Source organism: Pelophylax lessonae (genome assembly GCF_965119305.1).
Source record: "Pelophylax lessonae genome assembly, chromosome: 10".
NCBI classification, from domain to species: Eukaryota; Metazoa; Chordata; class Amphibia; order Anura; family Ranidae; genus Pelophylax; species Pelophylax lessonae.
Window position 1 is genome coordinate 191,327,896 of NC_138777.1, and position 22,113 is coordinate 191,350,008.

General features: G+C 41.0%; 1 protein-coding gene across 1 annotated transcript in view; it reads left to right on the plus strand.

The window, feature by feature from the left end:
- Positions 1-22,113, plus strand: part of ADAMTS18 (ADAM metallopeptidase with thrombospondin type 1 motif 18) — a 135,607-nt gene that overhangs the window by 95,102 nt on the left and 18,392 nt on the right. The window contains exons 14-16 of the mRNA XM_082269980.1: positions 3,961-4,205; positions 16,601-16,739; positions 18,921-19,047. Coding sequence (XP_082126106.1) covers positions 3,961-4,205; positions 16,601-16,739; positions 18,921-19,047 — 511 coding nt within the window. The remainder of the gene's footprint in view (positions 1-3,960; positions 4,206-16,600; positions 16,740-18,920; positions 19,048-22,113) is intronic.

A 22,113-nucleotide genomic window follows, 5' to 3' on the forward strand; every position in this document is an offset into this window, starting at 1 on the left:
GGTAATGGACTGGCCAAGCATGTCTCCAGACCTAAACCCTAATGAGCATCTGTGGGGCATCCTCAAACAGAAGGTAGAGGAGCGCAAGGTCTCTAACATCCACCAGCTCCGTGATGTCATCATGGAGGAGTGGAATAGGACCCCAGTGGAAACCTCTGAAGCTCTGGGGAACTCCATGCCCAAGAGGTTTATGGCAGTACTTTAAGAAAATGGTGGCCACACAAAATATTGATACTTTGGGCCCAATTTGGACATTTTCACTTAGGGGTGTACTCACTTTTGTTGCCATTGGTTTAGACATTAATGGCTGTGTGTTGAGTTATTTTGAGGGGGACAGCAAATTTACACTGTTATATAAGCTGTACACTCACTACTTTACATTGTAGCAAAGTGCCATTTCTTCAGTGTTGTCACATGAAAAGATATAAAATATTTACAAAAATGTGAGGGGTGTACTCACTTTTGTGAGATATAGTATATCTCTCTAATTTCTGTTTCTGGCCATAGCAGTACTCAGTCTGGAAAAGAGGGAAGCAGCACTAGGGGCAAATTGAGGTTTGCTGCGTACACATGTGATCACAGGCAACACGCTAAAAGGCTATAGCTAAATAGCAGAGTTTGCAGAGTTGACAACGAATAGGTATTTTTTTGCTCCAATAAGAAGGCTATGGACAGGAAGGCGACTCCACTATATTTATTTACTTTATTTAACCGTGCTGTCTAATCATGTGCCTCCCAAAACTTTTTGAATCACATAAGTGACTAAATGGAATTACAAATCCTTCAAAAAATAGGAGTTTACATCTATGCAATTCAGTTGTGTTTGTAGCGGTTTGTGTGGAGGTAAAGTTTATGTATAGCTGAAACATTTAAAGAAAAAAAATAAATTAGGGAAGGGTTCAAACCCCTACTAGTTTATTTTTTGCTGTCTTTGTTTTCATGGGGAGATTCCTCTTCATTTCCTGTCCTGAAGATGCAACAGGAAGTAAGAGAAAATCTCTATTAAATATGAGGGAAATTCCACTTGTCTGTTGTCACAGAAACAGGTGTCTCCACTGCAAGATTTTCCCTCACCTCGTCTGGTGACAACTCTACAATTTTGCATTCCCAAGTAATTTCAGAGATCGTCAGGACAAAAAAACAGGGTGAATCTTACCACCAAGGACTGAGCAAAAAAAGAAAACTTGACAATGGTCTTAGTCTCCCTTAAACTTATCCAAAAAAAAAAGTTTGGGCTATACATTCACTTTAAGCTGTAAAGAAAATGGATTCCGACATATTTCTCTCTTTAAAGGTTATTTTAAAACAAATTGAGCATGGCCTTCATTTCAACAAGGCATAAATGTCAATAACAGGGGCTGGCATTGGCACAGAATAACTTTTACTGACTCTATGGAATAATAAAGGAGACCTTCAGCTTACGAAGCTGAGTCAAGTTGTAAAGACACATGCTGACCAATCCAAACCCGTAATTTGCTTTGTAGGTTCACTTAACCTACTGAGTTCCTTTTGGACCCCTTATAACATTTGAATTGTGTAGTTTGTTGCAGAGAGTAGATCCTTAGTCCATTCTTGTTGAATTTTCAAACAGGCCAGGGAAGGATTTGCCAAAATCCAGAAAGGTAAAAATGCTGAAAATAGATCCAGAACAGTCTCTGCCCAATGCTCACAGAAGCACACATGAGGTAGCTTCAGTGCTGTATTTTGGCGTAGGCCAACAAGGACCAGGCCAAGGGTGGCACTTTGCAGGGGGGCAGCAAAAAAGCCACCCTCCCTCCATCTGAGACTCTATTGGCCACTGGTTGCTAGACCCCCCCCTCTCTCTCTCACCTCCTCTCTCTCTCTCACACACACTTACCCCCCCTCTCTCTCTCTCACCCCCCTCCTCTCTCTCTCACTCACTCCCCCCCCTCACTCTTTCTCTCACCCCTCTCTTCTTCTCTCACCCCCTCTCTTTCTCTCTCTCTCACCCCCCCTCTCTCTCTCTCTTACACTCTCTTCTCTCTCTCTTACCTCCCTCTCTCTCTCTTTCTTTCTCTCTCTCTCACCCCCTCTTTCTCCCTCAACCCCACCTCTCTCACCCCCGTTCTCTCTCTCACCCCCTCTCTTTCTCTCTCCCCCTCTCTCTCTCATCCCCCCTCTCTCAACCTCTTTCTCTCTCTCTCTCATCCCCTCTCTCTCCCCCTCTCACTCTCTCTGAGATCTCAGGGGTTCATGCTGGGACTTGTAGTCCTTTAATTTTGGAGGGAGTCACATCCGTTAAAAAATAAGGAGTGGGGCAAATTTACATAGGAGAGGGAAGGGGGGGGGGGGCTGCCCAATTTTAGTCTTGCCTAGGGCAGCAAAAAAACAAAATACACCTCTGGGTAGCTTCGGCCCTTCACCTTTGTACACAGCTTATCACATACTTGGTAGCTGAGCCTGATATGATGAGGAAGGCCTCTCTTACACCTCTGACTCAGGGGCCCCTGATAGTGTAGACAGGAGGCGCAGGAGTACAGAGTGGCATGAGTGCCTGTATGACTTGCTTGCAGCAGGGCAAATGTACACGCTGGGCAGGAGAAGTTGTCAGACAGCTCCAGCAAGCAGGTGAGCAGACAGGCAGCTGGTACTTGTCACAGCAGGCAGAGTAGCAGAGTCAGGAAGACTGGGTCATACACAGACAGGATGAATCGGGTACAGGACACAGGCAGGAGCGTGGTCAGGAAACAAGCCAGGTCTGGAACTGTTCAGTAAAGCAGGAGCCAACGGAGCAGACAAAAGCAGAGGTCAGGGGACAAGCCAAGGATAATGCAGATGGAGTTCAGAGAGTGGATAAGACAAGTTGGGTCAGCAACTGGAAGCAAGATACAGATTCACAGGGTCACAGGTTACCCAGGAGGCTCAAGACAAAGCAGCACTGATCCTGAGCACTGGCCGAGTTTTAATAGCCCATTTGACGCCAACATCTGTCACAGGTGCAGGCAAGCACCGATGCCTCCACCTTAAGTAGAAATTTGCACTGTAGTTGCTGTCTAACGTATAGAACAGCAAAAAACGCATGTTACAGGGTATAAGCCATGAGGAGAAAGCCGTTGTTCCCTTCCACAGAACTTCAAATTACTCCCACTCCAGAAGACTGCCTCTCAATGATCATATAATGTACTCAAATGTGTATAGTGTTTAAGAAGACGCTCTCTTTAGTAGTCATAGAAATGCTCAAAAGCTCAGCACATCCCATCCAAGAAACGAATCTTCAATAACAAAAAAAGAAAGTTTCATGATGCAGTATTTATTGGTGTCCATGTACAGTATTCCTTACACAGCTGGTGGGAAACAGCTCAGTAATCCCAGATAATACTAGAGATACACACATGATTTTTTTTTTAGGGCAACAGAAATGGTATTTTGGCCTGCATCAATCTAGTCAATTTCAAAGTGAAGGAAAAAGTAGGCACGATCTGAAAGGAAACTCTTGAGAATCAGTTGATGGCTTCCTACATTAAAAAAATTTTGGAAGTCATCTAAATTATTTAATTTTGTTTAAAAAATAGATAGATTCAGTTGGATTATGAAAATGATCTTCATATCAAATGATTGGTTGAATATGTTTAAAGCCAACCTATGTGTACTGCCTACCACTGGTCTTTTCAGAGATGAAGCATGTACATTGTATGTGTATCTCTAGAATTGTTTGGGATTATTTGGCTAATCCACACTTGCTATGTAGAAGGGTGAAGGGCCAAAGGTACCTTCTGTGTGCTGATGACAGCACTTGGATACAATATTGGTTAATATACGTAGGTTATCAAAATGATCTTATCAAACAACTGGTTTAATGCGTAGAAAGTCTACGTGTACTGTTTACCACTGACCTGTCCAGATACGAAGCATATACTTTTGGCGTCTATCCACTTTATTTAGTACATGCGTTCAAGAAATAAACTAAGCATATACTCATCAGTCCTCATTACTGTTCAGATTATTACACAGTGGTGACCATACCGGCAGGTGCCAGAAGTATCCATTTTCAGGAGATCGAAGTCTCAACCAGCTACCTCGCTGTAAGAAACCTAAACAAGAAGTATTATTTAACTGGAGACTGGACCATCGACTGGCCTGGGAAGTTCTCATTTGCTGGGACTGTTTTCAATTATCAAAGACCTTTTCAGCAGACTGAGAGCCTTTATGCACCTGGACCGACAAATGAAACACTGGTTTTGGAAGTAAGATTTTTTATTTAATATCAATTTTCATTTTAAATAACATCTGAAACATGCTATTAGTTTCTTTAGATCTCACCAGGTATATCAGATAACAGTTATTATTTAGAATTAGAGCAGCAACATTTAGAAGACAAGGGAAACCAAACAGGGACCTGTTAATGCTATTCTTTAAAACAGGGTTTCTCAACTAGGGTTCCTCCAGAGTTTGCTAGGGGTTCCTTGGGCAATGAGCTATTTCTGCCTCTCAGATACGTCCCTATTGTCACCACTGATCTTTTTAGCCATCTGGGTAATTCTTCCCAATGACCACAAGTGTAAGGAGCATTCTTCCCACTGTTCATCACTCTAATGTATCATGAGATGTGTATATATATATATATATATATATATATATATATATATATATATATAGTCACTTTTTAGCAGGAGTTTCCTGAGACTGGAAGGGTATTGCAAGGGATCCTGTGTTTTGAAAAGGTTGAGAAAGGCTGCTCTAAATTCAGCGACTGTGGTAAAGTTACAATTTCATCAAGTTTACTTTCATATGATTTCAATGGAATCCACTGTAATAAGATTTCATAGAACTCTTTACTTGTGCCGTAGGACTATTTCCTAAATCTGCGCTTCCACATTCTATTTAGAATGCATCACCCATCAGGTAGAAATTTTCAATATAAATTTGAGGCTTGTGAGAAGGAAAGGAACCTATAGTAGCCATGTTTTGGAGTACCTCTCCTGATTAATTAACAGGTGAGGAAAAGATGTGCAAAATTGGGTGGATTGGTGCACTACAGCAATACCTAGATAAAGAACTGCAGCCCGAGTAGGTGACTTGTGTTCCTGTTTGCATCTCAAGCCTTAAGCCCCGTACACACGCAACGATTATCGGCCGACCGATCGTCTGTCTTTTGTCAAGAGTTGTGTTTTGTTGGTTAGAATGTGTCTAGACTGCACACAAATTTTCTCGCCCAACAAAATTCTACTTCAGAAGTGATGTCATGTGTTGGTTTGCTTTCTTTGTGTTCTTTCTTCACTGAGCATGCCCAGACTTGCTCATCAGATTTTTCCCTGTCGAAATCTGTACTGACTGCACGAAAATCGGCAAAAATTTTATAGTCTGCACACCAGATTTTTTTCGACCGAAAAGTCGGAGTTGGTTGTCGGAAGTATCATACTAACAAGCCGAAAATCATCAGATCGGTCGTCGGACGAAAATTCCCTGCCAATTTTCGACGCGTGTGTATGGGGCTTTAAACTGAACCTGTGCTTTGCTCTTGGAGTTGAACTGGAAATGTTGCAGTGTGCCCATACTCTGCAGCATTACATTTATGATTCCCATAGCCTTCCATTGTGGTGGACATTGCTCAAGCACCTACAACCAGCTCATGTGGTGTTCTGCTCACTTCGTACATCTGCATCTCTCTTTTCAATCACTGCATCCCCTGGTATTACCCTTCTGGAGACATCATCAAAACACGAGGAAGGGGAAAAGGGGAAGAAAGAGGGGTCTTTTAAAAAAAGTAAAGAGAAACTACTGTGCTCGAGTAATTCGCCTGTAAGCTGCTGGCACCAAAAATTTGTGATACCAAAATTTTAAGCCAATAAAGATAAATAATGTGCAACGCTATACTAAAACAAAGTGAGGTTATGTCATGCAATAAAAAGCAATAAATATCATAACAACGTGTCACTCCACAAATACATAATAGTATCCAAATATTTTATCTATATAATGGTGTCCCAAATCTAAAAGTGTCCAATAACTACATAACTACAATAGATCAAATCCCATATGACCTATCCACTCCACAGTGACAGTGCAGAAACAGAACAAAACACCCAGTAAGTCGGTGTTCACACAGGATCCTTACCCACAAGATTAGACCACTATGTCATAGATAGTTAAAACAGTGCATATAGGGTAAATCCTCATACTCCAAAATGATGACCTCAGCACAACCTCAGTCATCCACTGGTTTCACTCGTATACCCATATACCATACAGCAGGCATGTCCAACCTGTGGCCCGGGGGCCACATGCGGCCCAGAACCCCAGGCAATGCGGCCCACTGCCCCCTGACAATTTTTTTTTTGCTGGGGAGGAAGGGGGTCGGGGGCATGGCCACAGCGGCTTCCAACTAAAGGTAGGCAGAGGCTTCCTCGGAGTTTGCGGGGAGGGGGGGGGGGCAATGTGAGCATGTGCAGTGTTTCTGACCCCTACCACCATGACCACTTCAAATCACTGAAGTGGTCATGGTGGTTAGAGTGTTCCTTTAATATCTCTCAGAAGAAGTAATCCTCTGTATACTGATTCCATTTCATTTGATCATCCTCTAGTAGTGTTAAATTAGTGCGGGGGGTGCGGCGGCATTTTATTACTTATATACCTTAACTATAGTATATATTTTATATGCGGCCCAATAAAATTTCTCTACACTCAATGTGGCCCAGAGAAGCCAAAAGGTTGGACACCCATTCCATACAGTATGTGACATAAAAGAGAAAACAACTTTCATAGGGTAGTACAGTTAAAAGCCCAAGTTCATTAAAAAAGTAAACGTGCGCACTCACATTACATGAGATATAATTCAGCAATACCCCTAGTATATATATCCAATCGGTATTAATTCATCCCCACTTCTAGTAAAGCATGCGTGATGAGGTTACGCGATCCCTGCCCTGTGCGTTTCATCATAGAAGACATTATCATGGGGAGTAGCCACCTCTAGATCCTGCACTTGCTTGAAATTATGGTGGAACCCTGAAATGCCTTTACAGGTACAAAAGTCATACAACAACCTTGACGGAACAAATCATAACTTATTAAATGTATTTTTGTGTTTTAAACTGCAAGTTCAGTCACCTGAAATATAGTGTATTACCTTCACATCATTTCCTGCACCAGAAATTGCATGATGACACTCAAGTGTGAAGAGCCAAACAATTGTAGCTCATTCAAACCCAAGCAGTCTATTGTGGTGCAATAATACACGCATGTTAATATCATGTTAAAGCAGCCATTCTTAATGATGCACAGCAACAGACCCAACAATGCACATGACCTTCGTTTTTTTTACAAACCAATACACTACAATGCATGGTATGAGCGCTGGTCGCTATCATAGAACGCGTTGGGGTGTCATTCACATTAAATGCCACAGCAACATTCTACACTAAACAGATGTTTTGAAGTGCATTGCAATAGTGCATATTATAATGTGTATTTTCAATGTGTGTTGCCATGATGCACACATCTAAATAGGCCCCAAGCTAAGCAGGCTTTGTTGCACTATAGAGTGCTGGTATCATAACAAGTTTCAGGTGACCCAAGATGCAGGGAGCCGGAAGCTTGCAGGAGGGGATAGGATAGGGAGGAACTCCTAAATCTGCTGATTTTTATGCATACTCCAAGTAGGATGCATGCATGGAAGTGCACCAAAATTTGAAATGCTGCAAGCTCTAAACAGGGTCCAATCTACATCTGAGGAGCCTATAGGGAAAGAATTCTGAAGCAACCCCTCCCCCCCCCCCCCAAAAAAAGACAGTAAGACCATCATTTTTTTTCTTGATAAATTACTGCAAAGGTCATCTAGGAAACTCAAAATTTCCTTAAAAAAAACAAAAAACACTAAAGTGAATTTTAGGGAAAACAAACGCAATAAACTACCCACTTTCTTGGTAAAATGCACTATATTTTCAAAAGTATTGGGACATCTGCCTTTTACACGCACATGTCCTTTATTGGCATCCCAGTCTTAGTCCGTAGAGTTCAATGTTGAGTTGGCCCACATTTTGCAGCTATATCAACTTCAACTCTTCTGGGAAGGCTGTCCACAAGGTTTAAGAGTGTGTCTATGGGAATGTTTACCATTCTTCCAGAAGTGCAATTTTGAGGTAAGGCACTGATGTTGGATGAAGAGTCTCTGCGCTAATTCATCCCAAAGGCATTCTGTCGGGTTGAGGTTAGGACTCTATGAAGGCCAGTCAACAAAGTTAGAATTATGGTGTGGGGCTGTTTTTTCAGGGGTTGGGCTTGGCCCCTTAGTTCCAGTGAGGGTAACTCTCAAGGCATCAGCATACCAAGACATTTTGGACAATTTCATGCTCCCAACTTTGTGGGGACAGTTTGGGGTTTGCCCCTTCCTATTCCAACATGATTGCGCACCAGTGCACAAATCAAGGTCCTTAAAGACATGGATGAGCGAGTTTGGGGTGGAGGAACTTGACTGGCCTTCACAGAGTCTGGATCTCAATCCAATATAACACCTTTGGGATGAATTGGAGCAGAAAAGCCCCCTATAGGTCATCAAGTTAGTGTTACAGTGGAGGTCTTGTGCTAGAATATTTGCTCTCACTCACTCGCGCAGAGATATGTAACTTGTATTGCAATCAACGTTTTCACATGTAGGTGCCCCAACACATGTGTATGTGCTAATATGTGGGGATGGGGGGCCTCAAACAAATTTTGTGTGTTTTTTTTTTTTTTGTTTAATTTTTATTTCATCACATAGGGGACAAAAAGTCCCTTTATGTGATGATTTTCAGGTGACAGGTTCTCTTTTTTAGATCCTGCATGTCTTCTCTGGCCTCCACTGAATGTATTGCAATGCACATCGCATTGCAATACATCCCTTTCCTGGCTATGCCAGCCGGGGAATGTGACGGGGTGACCTGTAAGTGACGCCAAAAAGTGCCTTTCTGGGTCACAGCAAGAAGGGGATGAGAGCAGACGCGTGTCCGCTGTTCTCCCTCCACCCAGCGGCACCCGCAATGTTGGTCCCAGGCCCGCATATGGGCAAGCATAGCCCAGAATACATGGTGAGGCACTGGTACCGGGGGTGGGTGGAAGCAATCGGGTAGCAACAGAGCCGCCAGACAGGCAGGAGTCTGCCTGTCAGTTTTACACACAATCCCGGTGGCTCTAGGAAGGGCACCTGTAGGCACATGCATACAGTGCCTATGGAAATCTGGCCCTGGCTCTAAATAGTGGTATCACTTTCTATCTAAAAAATGTGTCAGATGTGTGTTAATACCAAGAGCTGCTGAACAAAATTTTAAATTTGGCAGGTAAAACTGTTAACATGTATCATTTTTCAGTGGAAATTTAACTGCTCCATTTGCACTTGTAACAATCGCATAACCTGGTTGAAGGGTAAGGGTGATGCCTGTATAAAAGGGTGTAATATATACATAATGCAGCAAGACTCTCCAACCAATGGGGGACTTTCCGAAGTCCATGCTTGTCTGAGATGAGCCATTCTCTAAGGGTCATAATCGGCATGTTCATGGCTAAAAATACAGTTAGCCATGCTATTAATTTGAGGTTAAGAACACATTTGGTTTTGAGATCCTTGAAAGGCGAGCTGTACATGTTGAAAATGTGAGTCACTGCATCAAGTACAAGATATCCTTAGTCAAGCTGGTTAGGACGATGTGTGGTTTGATTTTGATCAAAGCTCCAAGTACAACAAGCCAGAAGGATCTGACCTTCTATAAACACTTAATTATAATCTGGACTGACCGAGTCCCACTAAGGGAAATGTGTAATGAATGAGTTGTGTTGTTAACAGCTTCTCACTGATGTATGCAAGCTTTCAATAGAACTCTGATGTGTTTAATCCCCTCCTTTGCTCAAAACTCTTAGTGGCCACAGAAGAGCCTGTGTGATTAAACAAAATGCTAAGGAATTGAGCAGCAATGCCAGTAGCCCTGTGCTAAATACCATACATAGGTACTTAAAGCGGAATGTCACCCAAAATAGGAAGGTCTTCTTTTTGGCCCCCTCCCCCTGCCTCTCCCACTTTTGGACCCTTTTTTTGGGGGGGGGGAGTGACTACCCATTTTGATAGGTACCTAGTTTGAATAGGTACCACCCACTTGTATCAGCTAGGCGTTCGGCCCCCTTTCTTTGCCCATAGCTTTCTGGAACATGTCACAGGTCCTAGAAGGTTGCAGAACCATTCACAAAGCTCAACACTGCTCGTGTATGCACAGTGAGAAGCTGGCTGTGAAGCCGCAAGAAGTCCTACAGTTGACTCATCGGTTTTAATTGTGAAATCGAGAACAGCCAAGCATAACTACCATGTAGCACTGCAAAGCAGGAAGCAGAAACTGTATATAAAAAATAATCAAATATGTCGGCCCCTATGTAACTATACAATTACATATAAGACTTTTTAAACCCCTTCCTGCCTACCGTACGCATATATGCAGCCTCGCGGAAGTGGACCTTCTTCCGTGGGCCCGCATATATGTCTATCTCTCTTTGTGCTGGGAGCACACCGCAAAGCGCGCTCCCAGCACAGAGAACTTGCTCTCAACAGGAGCCCCGAGTCTCGTACTAACAATCAGGACCCGGGACTCCCAGTTCTGGGTCACCTGATTGCTGTGATAGCCTCTGATTGGCTATCACTGTGATCAGTCCCTGTGAGCCCACCCCTGTGTTTACTTACTCTTCTCAATGAGGAGAAAGATACATTATATCTTTCTCTTCCTGCAGGAAAGGAAGATATACACAGACGTGTGTATAAAAAAAAAAAAAAAAAAAAATATATATATATATATATATATATATATATACATATTTAAAATGATAAAGAATAAAACATAAATAAAAAAAATAAAATAAAAATAACAAGATCAAGGTTTGTCAGGGTATGTGTTAGGATCAAGGTCAGCATATTTTGAGTAGATTTTGTTTTTTTAGTAGTAGTATCAGTGTCAGTGTGTTTTAGGCAGGATAAAAAAAAATGCAAAACGCACACTATAGTTTCTGGGGCCTACTACGGGTACAAACAACTAACATACATATATGTGGTATCGCTGTGATTGTCAGGAGCAGGAGAATCTATTTTAGTTTGTTTTTTGGTGGTAAATTATGGTAAAAGCAAGAAATACACAGCAAAATTTGAGGCCTACTTTGGTTACAAACAGTAATAGTAAGAAATGTACAGCTAGATTTAAAAAAATAAATATATATATGTGTGTGTGTGTGTGTGTGTGTGTGTGTGTGTGTGTGTGTATATATATATATATATACACACACACACACACACACACACACACACACACATACATACATATATATATATATATATATATATATATATATATATATATTAAAAAAAAAGAATCAGGAAAAATCTGTTACCATTTACCAAAAGGAAGCCAATTTTTTCCTGAAAGAAAGCCAGGTATAATCCACCTAAATTCAGAAAGTAAATGTGATGATATTTACAGTTTTGCTAACACATGTAAAAGTTGCAAAATTGTGCTTAGACAATAACATTTGTTTTACCCTTAGGCAGGAAGGGGTTATTTAAAAATTGCCAGATATTAAAATAAGTATTTAGATCGGGCTTATCCCTTTAAATATTTAACATCATTTTCATTTCTTTCAAAAAATAGAATGTATATATTTCAGTTTGCTGCTACTTTTTGCCCTCCTCTACAGTGCAGCATTTATTTTAGAGGCCTCAGTGACAATAGTTTATACAATAGAGAGAATTAGGTTTGCCACTGCTTAAATAACCAAAAGTTATGGTTAATTTTAGTGACTATGGCAAATCCTAGGCTTGGAGTCTGTGGTTTTGAAATGAACTAACTGTAAATTTTATGAGTCTTTGCCCTGTGGTCAGGCTGTGTCTTTAAAGTCAGGTGGCGCGTTTGTCAGCGGTAGACCTAAAAACTCTATTCTGAGCCTGGGCGTTCTTTATGAGCTCCTTCACCAACTTTAAATCTAAAACTTATTTCCACTTGGCTGAGTAGGTCCTGGATCCAAGCCAGATAAGTAGGCTGTAGCCCCGGAGGTCCTCCCAACTTGAAGGGTTTAAATTACTGGCTCTGCATCCAGACTTTTAATGTGGAGTTGTTAGAAAATAGCTTCATTTATTATTTAGGAAATGTTAAAATTGCTGCTGGAAATATTCCATTTCAGCCTTAAAAATAGAATTGTTGCAGTGGTTTCTGATAGCAAACTTCACCATTCTTCTAGAATATGTGTTTAGTTGTAGCAAACTACAGATTGCTTAGATTGTCAAGTCAAAAGTTATTTGCATTTCATATATGATTTAGGAAATTACACTTTGGCATAGAGGGAACAAGCGTTCCCGCTTGCGATTCTGTTTGGCGACTTGCACGCGATTGCGCGTATCACACATAGGGCACGGGCAGCCCATTCATTTCATAGGCTGTCCTATGAGCGTTTGTCGCCTAAAAAAAAAAGCAAAGAAGCTCATCCCCCTTTTTAGGCAACAAGTATGGCATGTTTTTAAAACTCGAGTTGTGCGAAGATCGCAGCAGAATGGCACTGCTTTTGGAATGCCTTCAGGGAATAATGGCACCCAAAAGTGTGCGATTTGGGATCATGGGCAGAATCTAAGCTTTCCACACTGGTTCCCAAAAGTGCAGCGGCCATCTTGCTGGTGATTCTGCTCCCCTTTTGGCTGCTGGTTGGTAGGAAGGTCTGGAGAGGAGCCAAGACAGGAGAGCCCTATCTCAGCATCACTGTTTGGATTGAAGAGCCTGGTTCACTACTATATCCTTGTGAGTGCCATTGTATTCTACTTACACTATAAACATAGTCTTACTGCACCTAGTGGCACCTTTTCTTCCTTAAGGTCTTTTAATTGTAGGTTTAGTTTAAAATCTTTAAAAGATGGGTTGAACCTAGCTCCAATCCAGTCTCATTTCTTCTTGTGGAAATGGTAGTTCTAATTAAAGGTCTAGAATGGTCACCCAGAATCAAATATGACACAACTAAAGCCCATTGTAGGTAGAGACATTTACATTATCTGAAATGTTATCTATGGGGCTTTAGCAGAATATGAGTCATTAAAGGAAAATATTTTCAGTGTGCACACATTCTGACTTATTATTTGTGGTTACCTGAAGTAATGTATTTTTTTTTGGGTGATACAACACTAAACATATTAGTTATGAGTGGAATGATGTGTATCCTATTACCTGTAGGTGGCTGCTTCTTGTTCATTGCCTCCTTGATAGCTTCTGGATATTGTCCTGAGTCGCTATTTTCTGGTGCTATGAATTCAGGTTTCTTATTGATGTAATCCTTACCCAGGAGTGAAATTACCCATGTTTACCTAAAACAGTCTTCCTTAAGCTGGCTATACAACTTTTTGACTGAAAATTTGTATGAAAATTTAAGTAAATTTGACGGCTTGATGAATGTCGTTCAAAAGTAGTTCAAAATGTTGTTTTCTTTACAACATATTTTGGAGTGAATGGACTTTACAAATGAAAACGACATAGAGTATTAAAAATTTTGCTATAAGAACCAAAAAAGAGAGAGGGCACATGAGCCTAGTGCATTATTACAATAGATAGTTTCTTGAAAAAAACTAAATAAATATACCGGTACTCATAAACTCTGTGATAAACAAAGCCCATCAAAGTAAGCATCAAGATTAATATTGCTTGATCCACTGCACATGCTCCTTAATATGGGAGGTTACCGCCTGGATTCTATCTGACTTACGCGTTTCAAAGTTTATACTTCTTTCCTCAGAGCCATACAGTCTGTTTTTCATTTTTTTTGAAAAGCTGAACTTACACTTTAAACCTTGAGGTAGGTCTCATATCAAAACCACTGGTGAACTAGAGTAAAATTAGGGTTCAAAGAAAATTGCCTGCACTGCGGCTCTTCCATGACAACTTCTATCCCCTGCACTGATCCCTAGTAGTGTACTGACTATGTTGACTGCTCTCCATCAGCTGTCCTTATTTTAATCTCACTTTAGCTTCATTGACAATATTGTTACAGCTGACATTGTCAAGTGCCACAGAGAGAAGTTGCCCGGAGGCCCCATCACAGTTTTGCTATGGAGCCCCATGATCTATGTTTCCTCCTTTTTTGTGACCTAAGGCAATTGGCCTTGTGTGTTTCTCGAGTTATTCCACCTCATCCTCAGGAGATGATCCATCTATACTTTAGGCTAGGACACAACTTTCAATCTACAGTCAGTTTCCAAAAATCAAATGTTTTCTTTGTTATGCCAAAAGATTGTAAATAATGTATGCTAAGCCTGGGGGTGTGCCTACCTAAATACTTTCCTATTTGTCATATAGTAACATGAAAAAGAAACAATGTTCATGTTTAGAAGATAAAATCGGGAAATGTAATTCCTTTAACACTGCGTTAGTGACCTTGACATAAACATCGAATTAAAAGATCTTTTTTTTTTTTTTTTCCCTGCAACATTGCATACGAAAGCTTTTTACTGTCCATCAGACACATTTTTACATTCCTGCAATCCCACTTGGGTTAATTAAACAGGTTTTATTTCATTTTCCCAATCATAAAAAGATGTAAGCATACACTTTTGGCCTGGTTCGAAGCCTTAGGCTGCTTCAGCGGGCTCCAGTGGGATTTCTGTTACTTCCTAAACAAGAGCAATACAGAGTAACTGTCCACAGCTTTAGATGATATTTATGATAGTTAATTATATCTTATTTTTATATTTGTTTTGTTCCACTTTTTCATACACCTGTGCTAAAGGGTTACCACAAACCTAATAAAATGCATAACAAATATGTCAAAGCGTTACAAAGAGCTATGGAAAAATGTATACAAAAACCGAGGCTTTGTCCCGTACGTACATATACATTTTTACATAGATTTTCTGTATAGTAGGGGTGTCCAACCTTTTGACCTTCCTTGGCCACATTGGAAGAAGAGGAATTCTCTTCGGCCCCACATTAACAATAAGGATAGCTGATGAGCAGAAAAAGTCGAGCAGATCACAAGTTAATAATCACGGATATATAGATGATTTACCTGTCTAATACATTTTTTTGTAATATTTTTTATTATAAAAATAATAGAGGGCAACATAAAAGTAGTGCAATATTTTACACTGTTTTTGATAATGCATCAATATCTGGTTTGATTGATGTAGTAGCAATTCTCAATGAATTCTTAGGGGGCTCATCAGATATTTTGGTTCTAATTTTGCCCTTCATGTGCTTCATCCTTGAAAATAGTTGCTCACAAATATAGATGCTGCCAAAAACTGATGACATGAATAAGGCATGATTGTGACAAGTTGGAGATTTTTCTTTGGGAAGATAAAACTGTTTTCTTCGGCTGCATGTGTTCGCTAAGTGTAAACGCATTTTTACATAAAATTCTAAAAATCAACATTTTTAAATAAGGTTACAATTTAATGTGGCTAATTCATTTAGCTTTGACATATTTTTGATGCATTGTATCAAGGCTCATGCTGGTCCTCCAGTACAAGTGTATGAGCAATATTTTGATTTTAGACCAAACTGCTTTTGAAGAGTTTTTACGTTTTTGAATAGTTTTGTTCAACTTTTATATAAAATACTTTTTTTTTTTTTTAACAAATACACATTATTTACAAGATGCACCCTTGACTCTATAAAAAAGAAATAATTCTGTTACTGTGTACCATCCAAAACTGTAGATACTTTATTGGCTACGGGATAAAATCCAATGGAAGGGCAGGCTTACCCATTTCAGCTAGAAAGCCTTAGTCTAGCACGTGTTGGGTGTGATGCTCTTCCAGCCTGAGCACTGGTAATCCAGCTCTGACAGTCCAGATGGTCGAGAGCTGCTCTTCTTTCGTATGTCGCCCTTGACTACACATTTAGAAAGCACTTGAGAATGCGCTGTTTTCTTTTAGACTTTCTCTTTCTTTTTAAAACCTCATACTGAGCTAAATAAATAGGTTAACAGATGGACAGGCCAAACAAGAGGGAAGAAGGGCAGAAGGGAGTTTCCTTAGGTGCACTGAATATTTAAACTTGCAGAGCACATGAAGGTACTCCCTGTGTCCCTGTTCCTCCACAAGAGCCTGAGGGGTCAGTTAGTGATGATGTAAGTGGCTACCATTTTGGATGATTTTAGCAAAAGAGGGTAACTCCAGTCAAAAATGAAAATTTTTCTATTAATAGTATGTTAAATATCTTTATCTTTGATATTCTTCATTTCCTGGCTAGCTGCTTGTGTAGCTTAGAAAGTCTTATCTAAACTAGACAATCAGCTTCTTCCTGTTCTTCACTGACAATGCTATCTCCCTTTATCTGAATTTGCTAAGCTGTCTTTCACTTCCTGAAAGGGTTGTCGGTCTTTCTTAGACAGACATGCCTAGACCTACCCACCCCCCATCCCTCCTATCCTTCACAGAACATGATCGCCTGTCTTCATAACCTTGTTTAGGCTAGCAGCTTCTGAGAGAGTGACCAATAGCTATTGGGTATCCTTAGTCAAAATGGTGTATCTCTAAAATAAGATGGGGGCAGGTGTGTGGTTTTCCTAACTGGAAAAGGTTAAACTATTTAGGTTAAAATCTTAATTATAATAAAATTATTATGATAGACTACCTGTAATACTTAGATATGTCTTTATCCAGGTCCTTTATCAAGGAAAGAATGGAGGATTTGCATGGGAGTATACGTTACCATATTCTCTTAATGAAGAGAACCCTGTGAAGAAGACAAGCTATTCCTGGGTTCCTGTCTATACAGATTGCTCTGTCACTTGTGGCAGTGGTGAGTTAAACCAAATTTTTAATGTCTGATTTCTGACTTGTTTTTAGCTTTAACTGTATATATAGACCTTAGCAGATTTGATTATACTCACAATAACATGGTGACCTCCCATCATTGAATATGAATTCCGACTAATACACCCATTGTAATTATTGTACTGCCAGGAATAGTTCAGGAAGACCAATAGTAGAACCAAGGCAGGCCTTCCTAAAAAATTCCTCTGGTCTAAGCCAAAAGGCCTGTCCCAAGAGGCAGGTGCAAAAAAGGGGTTCATGGTGCAGTGACCAAGGTGCCGAAAAACTCAAGGCGAGCTGCCCCCCCAGGGGCACTTACACCACAGGCTTTTTCAATCTCAGCCCCCGGCCAGACCGAGTGTAGCCTATCCCCACCAGCAGACATCAGAACCTGGACAGCTTAGAGAGAGCTTACCTTCCACCGGGGACAGGCCTTTTGCAAGGCCAGATCAAAACCCAGAAGAGAAAGCCCCCCCCTCGCCATCCTGTTCCTCAGCCCATTACATCCAGGAGCATTCCACCGGCCACCCAGTCAGATCGGCTTTCTTGCTCCCTTCAAACTGGTTAGGACAGCTTAACCCATTCAAATCAGAAGGCGGCGGTCCCCACATGCTTTCCCGGATGACCTACTCCCCATACCCCAATACTCTGGGCGCTCCGGGTTTTGGTCATACCGGTACTAGCTGAGGTCCATACCAACTGATAAGAACAGATACTACACTTGATCTTAGCCAAAAGGCCGAGAGAAAAATGGAAGTTGTCAAGATCATAAAAATGACAACTTACATTTAAGTACAAACACGCTCAAGCGTGCTTCTTGGACCATACTCCTCTCTCTGTGTCTCGGTCCTCCCGACCCTGGCTTTAGTTACACCCTTGATTATAAAGGAACTAATGGTAAAGTCAAACTCCATCCAGTTTTTTTAAATTTTGGACTAAGAGGAGAATATAATTTCTGCCAGGTTTGTATCTCTGTTTGGGGAGATATCTCTTACCCACTGCCCTTTGTGAGAGTCATACAATGTTAGGTTTTAACCGGGCTAGTAGGGCAAGGACAGCAATAAAACCATTTTCAGAAATGTTAAAGAGGAGGTCCAGCCCCCCCATAAAAAAATTAAAGTGATTGTAAAGTTTAGTTGTTTGTTTATTTTTTTTAAATAACAAACATGTTATACTTACCAGCTCCCTGCAGTTGGTTTTGCACAGAGTGGCCCGCATCCTCCTCTTATCGGGTCCCTGGTTGCTGCTCCTGGCCCCTCCCTCCTGTCATGTGCCCCCACAGCAAGCAGCTTGCTATAGTGGCACCCGAGCCGAGCTGCAGCTCTGTGTGTTCATCCAGACACAGAGCAGCCATTCCCCTCTCCTAAATGGCTAACTGACTTTGATTGACAGCAGGGGGAACCAATGGTGCCAATCCTTGATGTCCGAGGGACTTGTGGACATTGCTGGATAGGGAGGGGGCTCAGGTAAGTATTGAGGAGTGCTGGGTCTGCTACACACAGAAGGCTTTTTATCTTAATGCATAGAATGCATTAGGATAAAAAACCTTCTGACTTTACAACTGCTTTACAAATACTCTAGCTGCATACTTTTAATATTAGGGCACTTACCTGTCCTGGAATCCAGCGATGTCGGCACCGCAGTCGATGTTTTCATCGGCCCTCCGATGCTGCCGCCACCATTGCCTGTAAGGGAAAATGGTAGTGAAGCCTTGCGGCTTCACAGGTTACCTACTGCGCATGGGCAAAGCGTGCTGCGGTTAGTGAATGGCCAGGTAACCGTTCCCCCCCCCCCCTCGAAAGGTGCCAAATGTGGCACCGGAGGAGGGGGGGGGGTAGATAAGTGGAGCTTCCCCTTTTGGGTGAAGCTTTGCTTTAAGCTTTCCTCAAATACATGGAAGGATTTGCTATCATTTCTGGTCCTGACAGGAAGTGAGGGATAATTTACCCAATAGGGACACATGTGGCAGTGAAAGTCGGGCAGAGATTTTAACTCTTTCCAATTCTGTTTAGAATTAAATAAAAAGCTTGGCTGCTGTTGGGCTTTAAACATTCCTTAGCTATTCAAGATGTCATAACAGGCCTGTGTTATGTTTACTAATGAATGTGTATTGTATATTTTTATTTTTTATTAGACCTTTTGAACAGTCTTTTGATTTCTCCATTAGGTTTTATGACTGTGAAGTTTGTATGCCTTCAAGACCTTCAGATTCAAGTAAACTCCAGCTTGTGTAGTTCATTGAACAAGCCTTCCCCTGAGCAAAAACCATGCAATACCCAACCTTGTCCAGCCTAGTAAGTATCTCCAAATGTTTCACTTCTCACACTGAATCATATCCTCAGTCTACCAATGAAGGCAATGACTTGAATGACCAGATTTAATGTTTGGTCCCAAATGACTACATATGAGGTTTAAAGTAAATCTGTCACATTATTTGGCAAGTAAAACTGAAGGTATCATGTAAAAGTTCATAAGCAAAGGTCACCTTTTGTGACAACCACAGTGAGCAGATCTGCAGATATAGACCGTTAAATGAAAATCCATTTTTATTTATTTAATTTTTTTTAATTATTTAATTTTTTTTTTTTTTTTACTAGTAATGGTGGCGATCAGCAACTTATAGTGGGACTGCGACATTGCGGTGGACACGTTTTTGGAGACTAGTGACACTAATACAGTGATCAGTGCTAAAAATATGCACCTGTACTAATGACACTGACAGGAAAGGGGTTAACATCAGGAAAGATCAGAGGGTTAAATTTATTCCTAGGGAGTGATTACTAACTGTGGGGGATGTGCTTGTACTGTGGGAAGGCAGAGATCTGTGTTCCTGCTTAGCAGAAACACAGGATCACTACCTGCCCGTCTCACAGAACGGCGATCTGCCTTGTTTACATCGGGTCCGCTTAACCTGCTGATTGGCTCCCGCTTTGTCTAATCACAGCAGAAGCAGGTCACTGGCAGCGTGCATAACACTCCAGACCCGGAAGTGCAGAATCACATACAGGTACCTGATTCTGTACAGGAGAGCCACCTTGCCACCGTATATATACAGTATACGGTCAGCAAGTGGTTAAAGTGTTACTAAACCCACAACAGTAAAACCAGTGTGTATATGCAGTAAAGTATGCTTGTTATACTCACTGTGGAACCTAAGGGGTTAATCCTCTGCATTGTTTAAAAAGGCTGTTTGATCCTGTCTTCTCTCCTCTTTTACTGTCCTGAATCCATCTGCTGATAGAACAGAGCCTTCGAGGCACTCTACACATGCTCAGTTTGGTGTGTATTGCTATAGAGGAGTTTTTCTTCTTTTTTTTGGGAGGGTGCATGTGATCAGCACATGGCCAATCAGCACTGTCCAGACAAAGTCAGGGGTCATGCAGCCTCATAGGACAGTCAGGAGAATGAAAACTCCTCCTACAAGCTTTAACCAGTGCTCGGTCAGACACTGATAGAAGTCACAAGACTGCTATATACTACTGATGAGAAAATGTATTTAGCAGTTTCTATTTACTAAAACTATTGCATTTCCATGTTCTGTGGGAGACCAGCTACAGTGAATGCAGGATCCTGGGTTTAGTAACACTTTCATAAAGAATCTCATTAACCTAAACTGCCTTATACTTTATCACTGTTAGTGTTAACATTTAGTCTTGCAGCCCATTCTTATTTAAGGCTGAACTCCAAGCAAATAGCTAAATACACAGATAAAATACATAAAGGACCAATTTTACCTGCCACAGAATTTGAATTTCTGTCCATCCAGCCATGAGATTTGGACAGCCTTGTAACACAGCACAGCCAGGTAAATTATTCCACATTCCCTGTAAGGAATACATGGGGAGAGCTACTCAAACTGGTACATTCAGAATCTGGTGCAGCTGTGCATAGTAGCCAATCAGCTTCTAACTTAAGCTTGTTCAAATAAGTTTTGGCAATAAAACCTGGAAGCTGATTGGTTTCTATGTAGAGCTGCACCAGTTTGCACTCTCCAGTTTTGGTAAATAACCCCCATTGTGGTGTCCTCTCTCCACCCCAGTCTACTGACTGTTCAAGTACTGCCCAGGTTTTAGCTTGTCCCAGTTTCAGAAAAGCTTTCCTTTCAAAATTTCGACTGGTATTATACAGGACAATGGTGGTTAGCTTTGTTCTACTGAGGAGGCACCCACCTGGAAAATAAAACTTTTAGTTTACCAATTAAGAAATACACTATAGTACCAAAAGTATTGGGACGCCTGCCTTTACACGCACATGAACTTTGATGGCATCCCAGTCTTAGCTCGTAGGGTTCAATATTGAGTTGGCCCACCCTTTGCAGCTATAACAGCTTCAACTCTTCTGGGAAGGCTCTCCTCAAGGTTTAGGAGTGTGTCTATGGGAATGTTTGACCATTCTTCCAGAAGCGCATTAGTGAGGTCAGGCTTTGATGTGAAGGAGAAGGCCTGGCTCACAGTCTGTGCTCTGAATAATCCCAAAGGTGTTCTATCGGGTTGAGGTCAGTCAAGTTCCTCCACCCCAAACTCACTCATCCATGTTTTTATGGACCTTGCTTTGTGCACCGCATGGATGTTCTATGATGGTTTTATATGAAATTTCTCTTCTTTTAAATGTTTATGATAAAATTTAGGAATTTTTGTAAAAACATGTGTTGGCACCTTTAAAATCCTGTCCTCATGCTCTATACATGTTTTGAAGTCATTGTAAGGGATGTGGTGCCTGTGACTCTCAGACAATCTTTCTTTGTGGATTTACATATCAGCCCTACCATGAAGTGATGAAAAGAGAAATAAAAAATGAAAAGTTCCATAAATTGTTGGGCCTGTAGTAGGAAATGAAGCCTCAGACAATATTATCCTTCACCTGTGGCATCCCAACAGCCTAGTAGCAATTAGACAGATTATAAATCCACGTATCTCTTTATTCTTCCTCCTTACATTTTGCTTTCAGATGTGGTCAAGACCTTTTCAATAGTTACTACTACAGCTCATTGTCAGATTGAGACACATTACATGTACACAAGTCATATTCTGTAATTGGAAGCTCAATTTAAGTCTCTAATCCTCTTTTTCTTTATAGTCCTGTACCCCAACATGTTGTGATTTAATGACTGTTTTATTGCATAGAAATGCTTTACAAAATTATTTTCTCCAGTCGTTCCTGCCTTAGTCTACAGTGGTCTGTGCTGGCAGAGCTGAGTAACAGCCACACCCCTCAGCGCAAGCATCCTTACAATGTATTGTACTGCAGAAAAAAGGAGAAGGCTTCTCTAGCAATATCTGTGGGAACTACTGAAAGCCTACTGGTGTCTATTAGACTGCATGGTCATATTTAGACACCCTGTACAACTGCTTTTTTTTTTT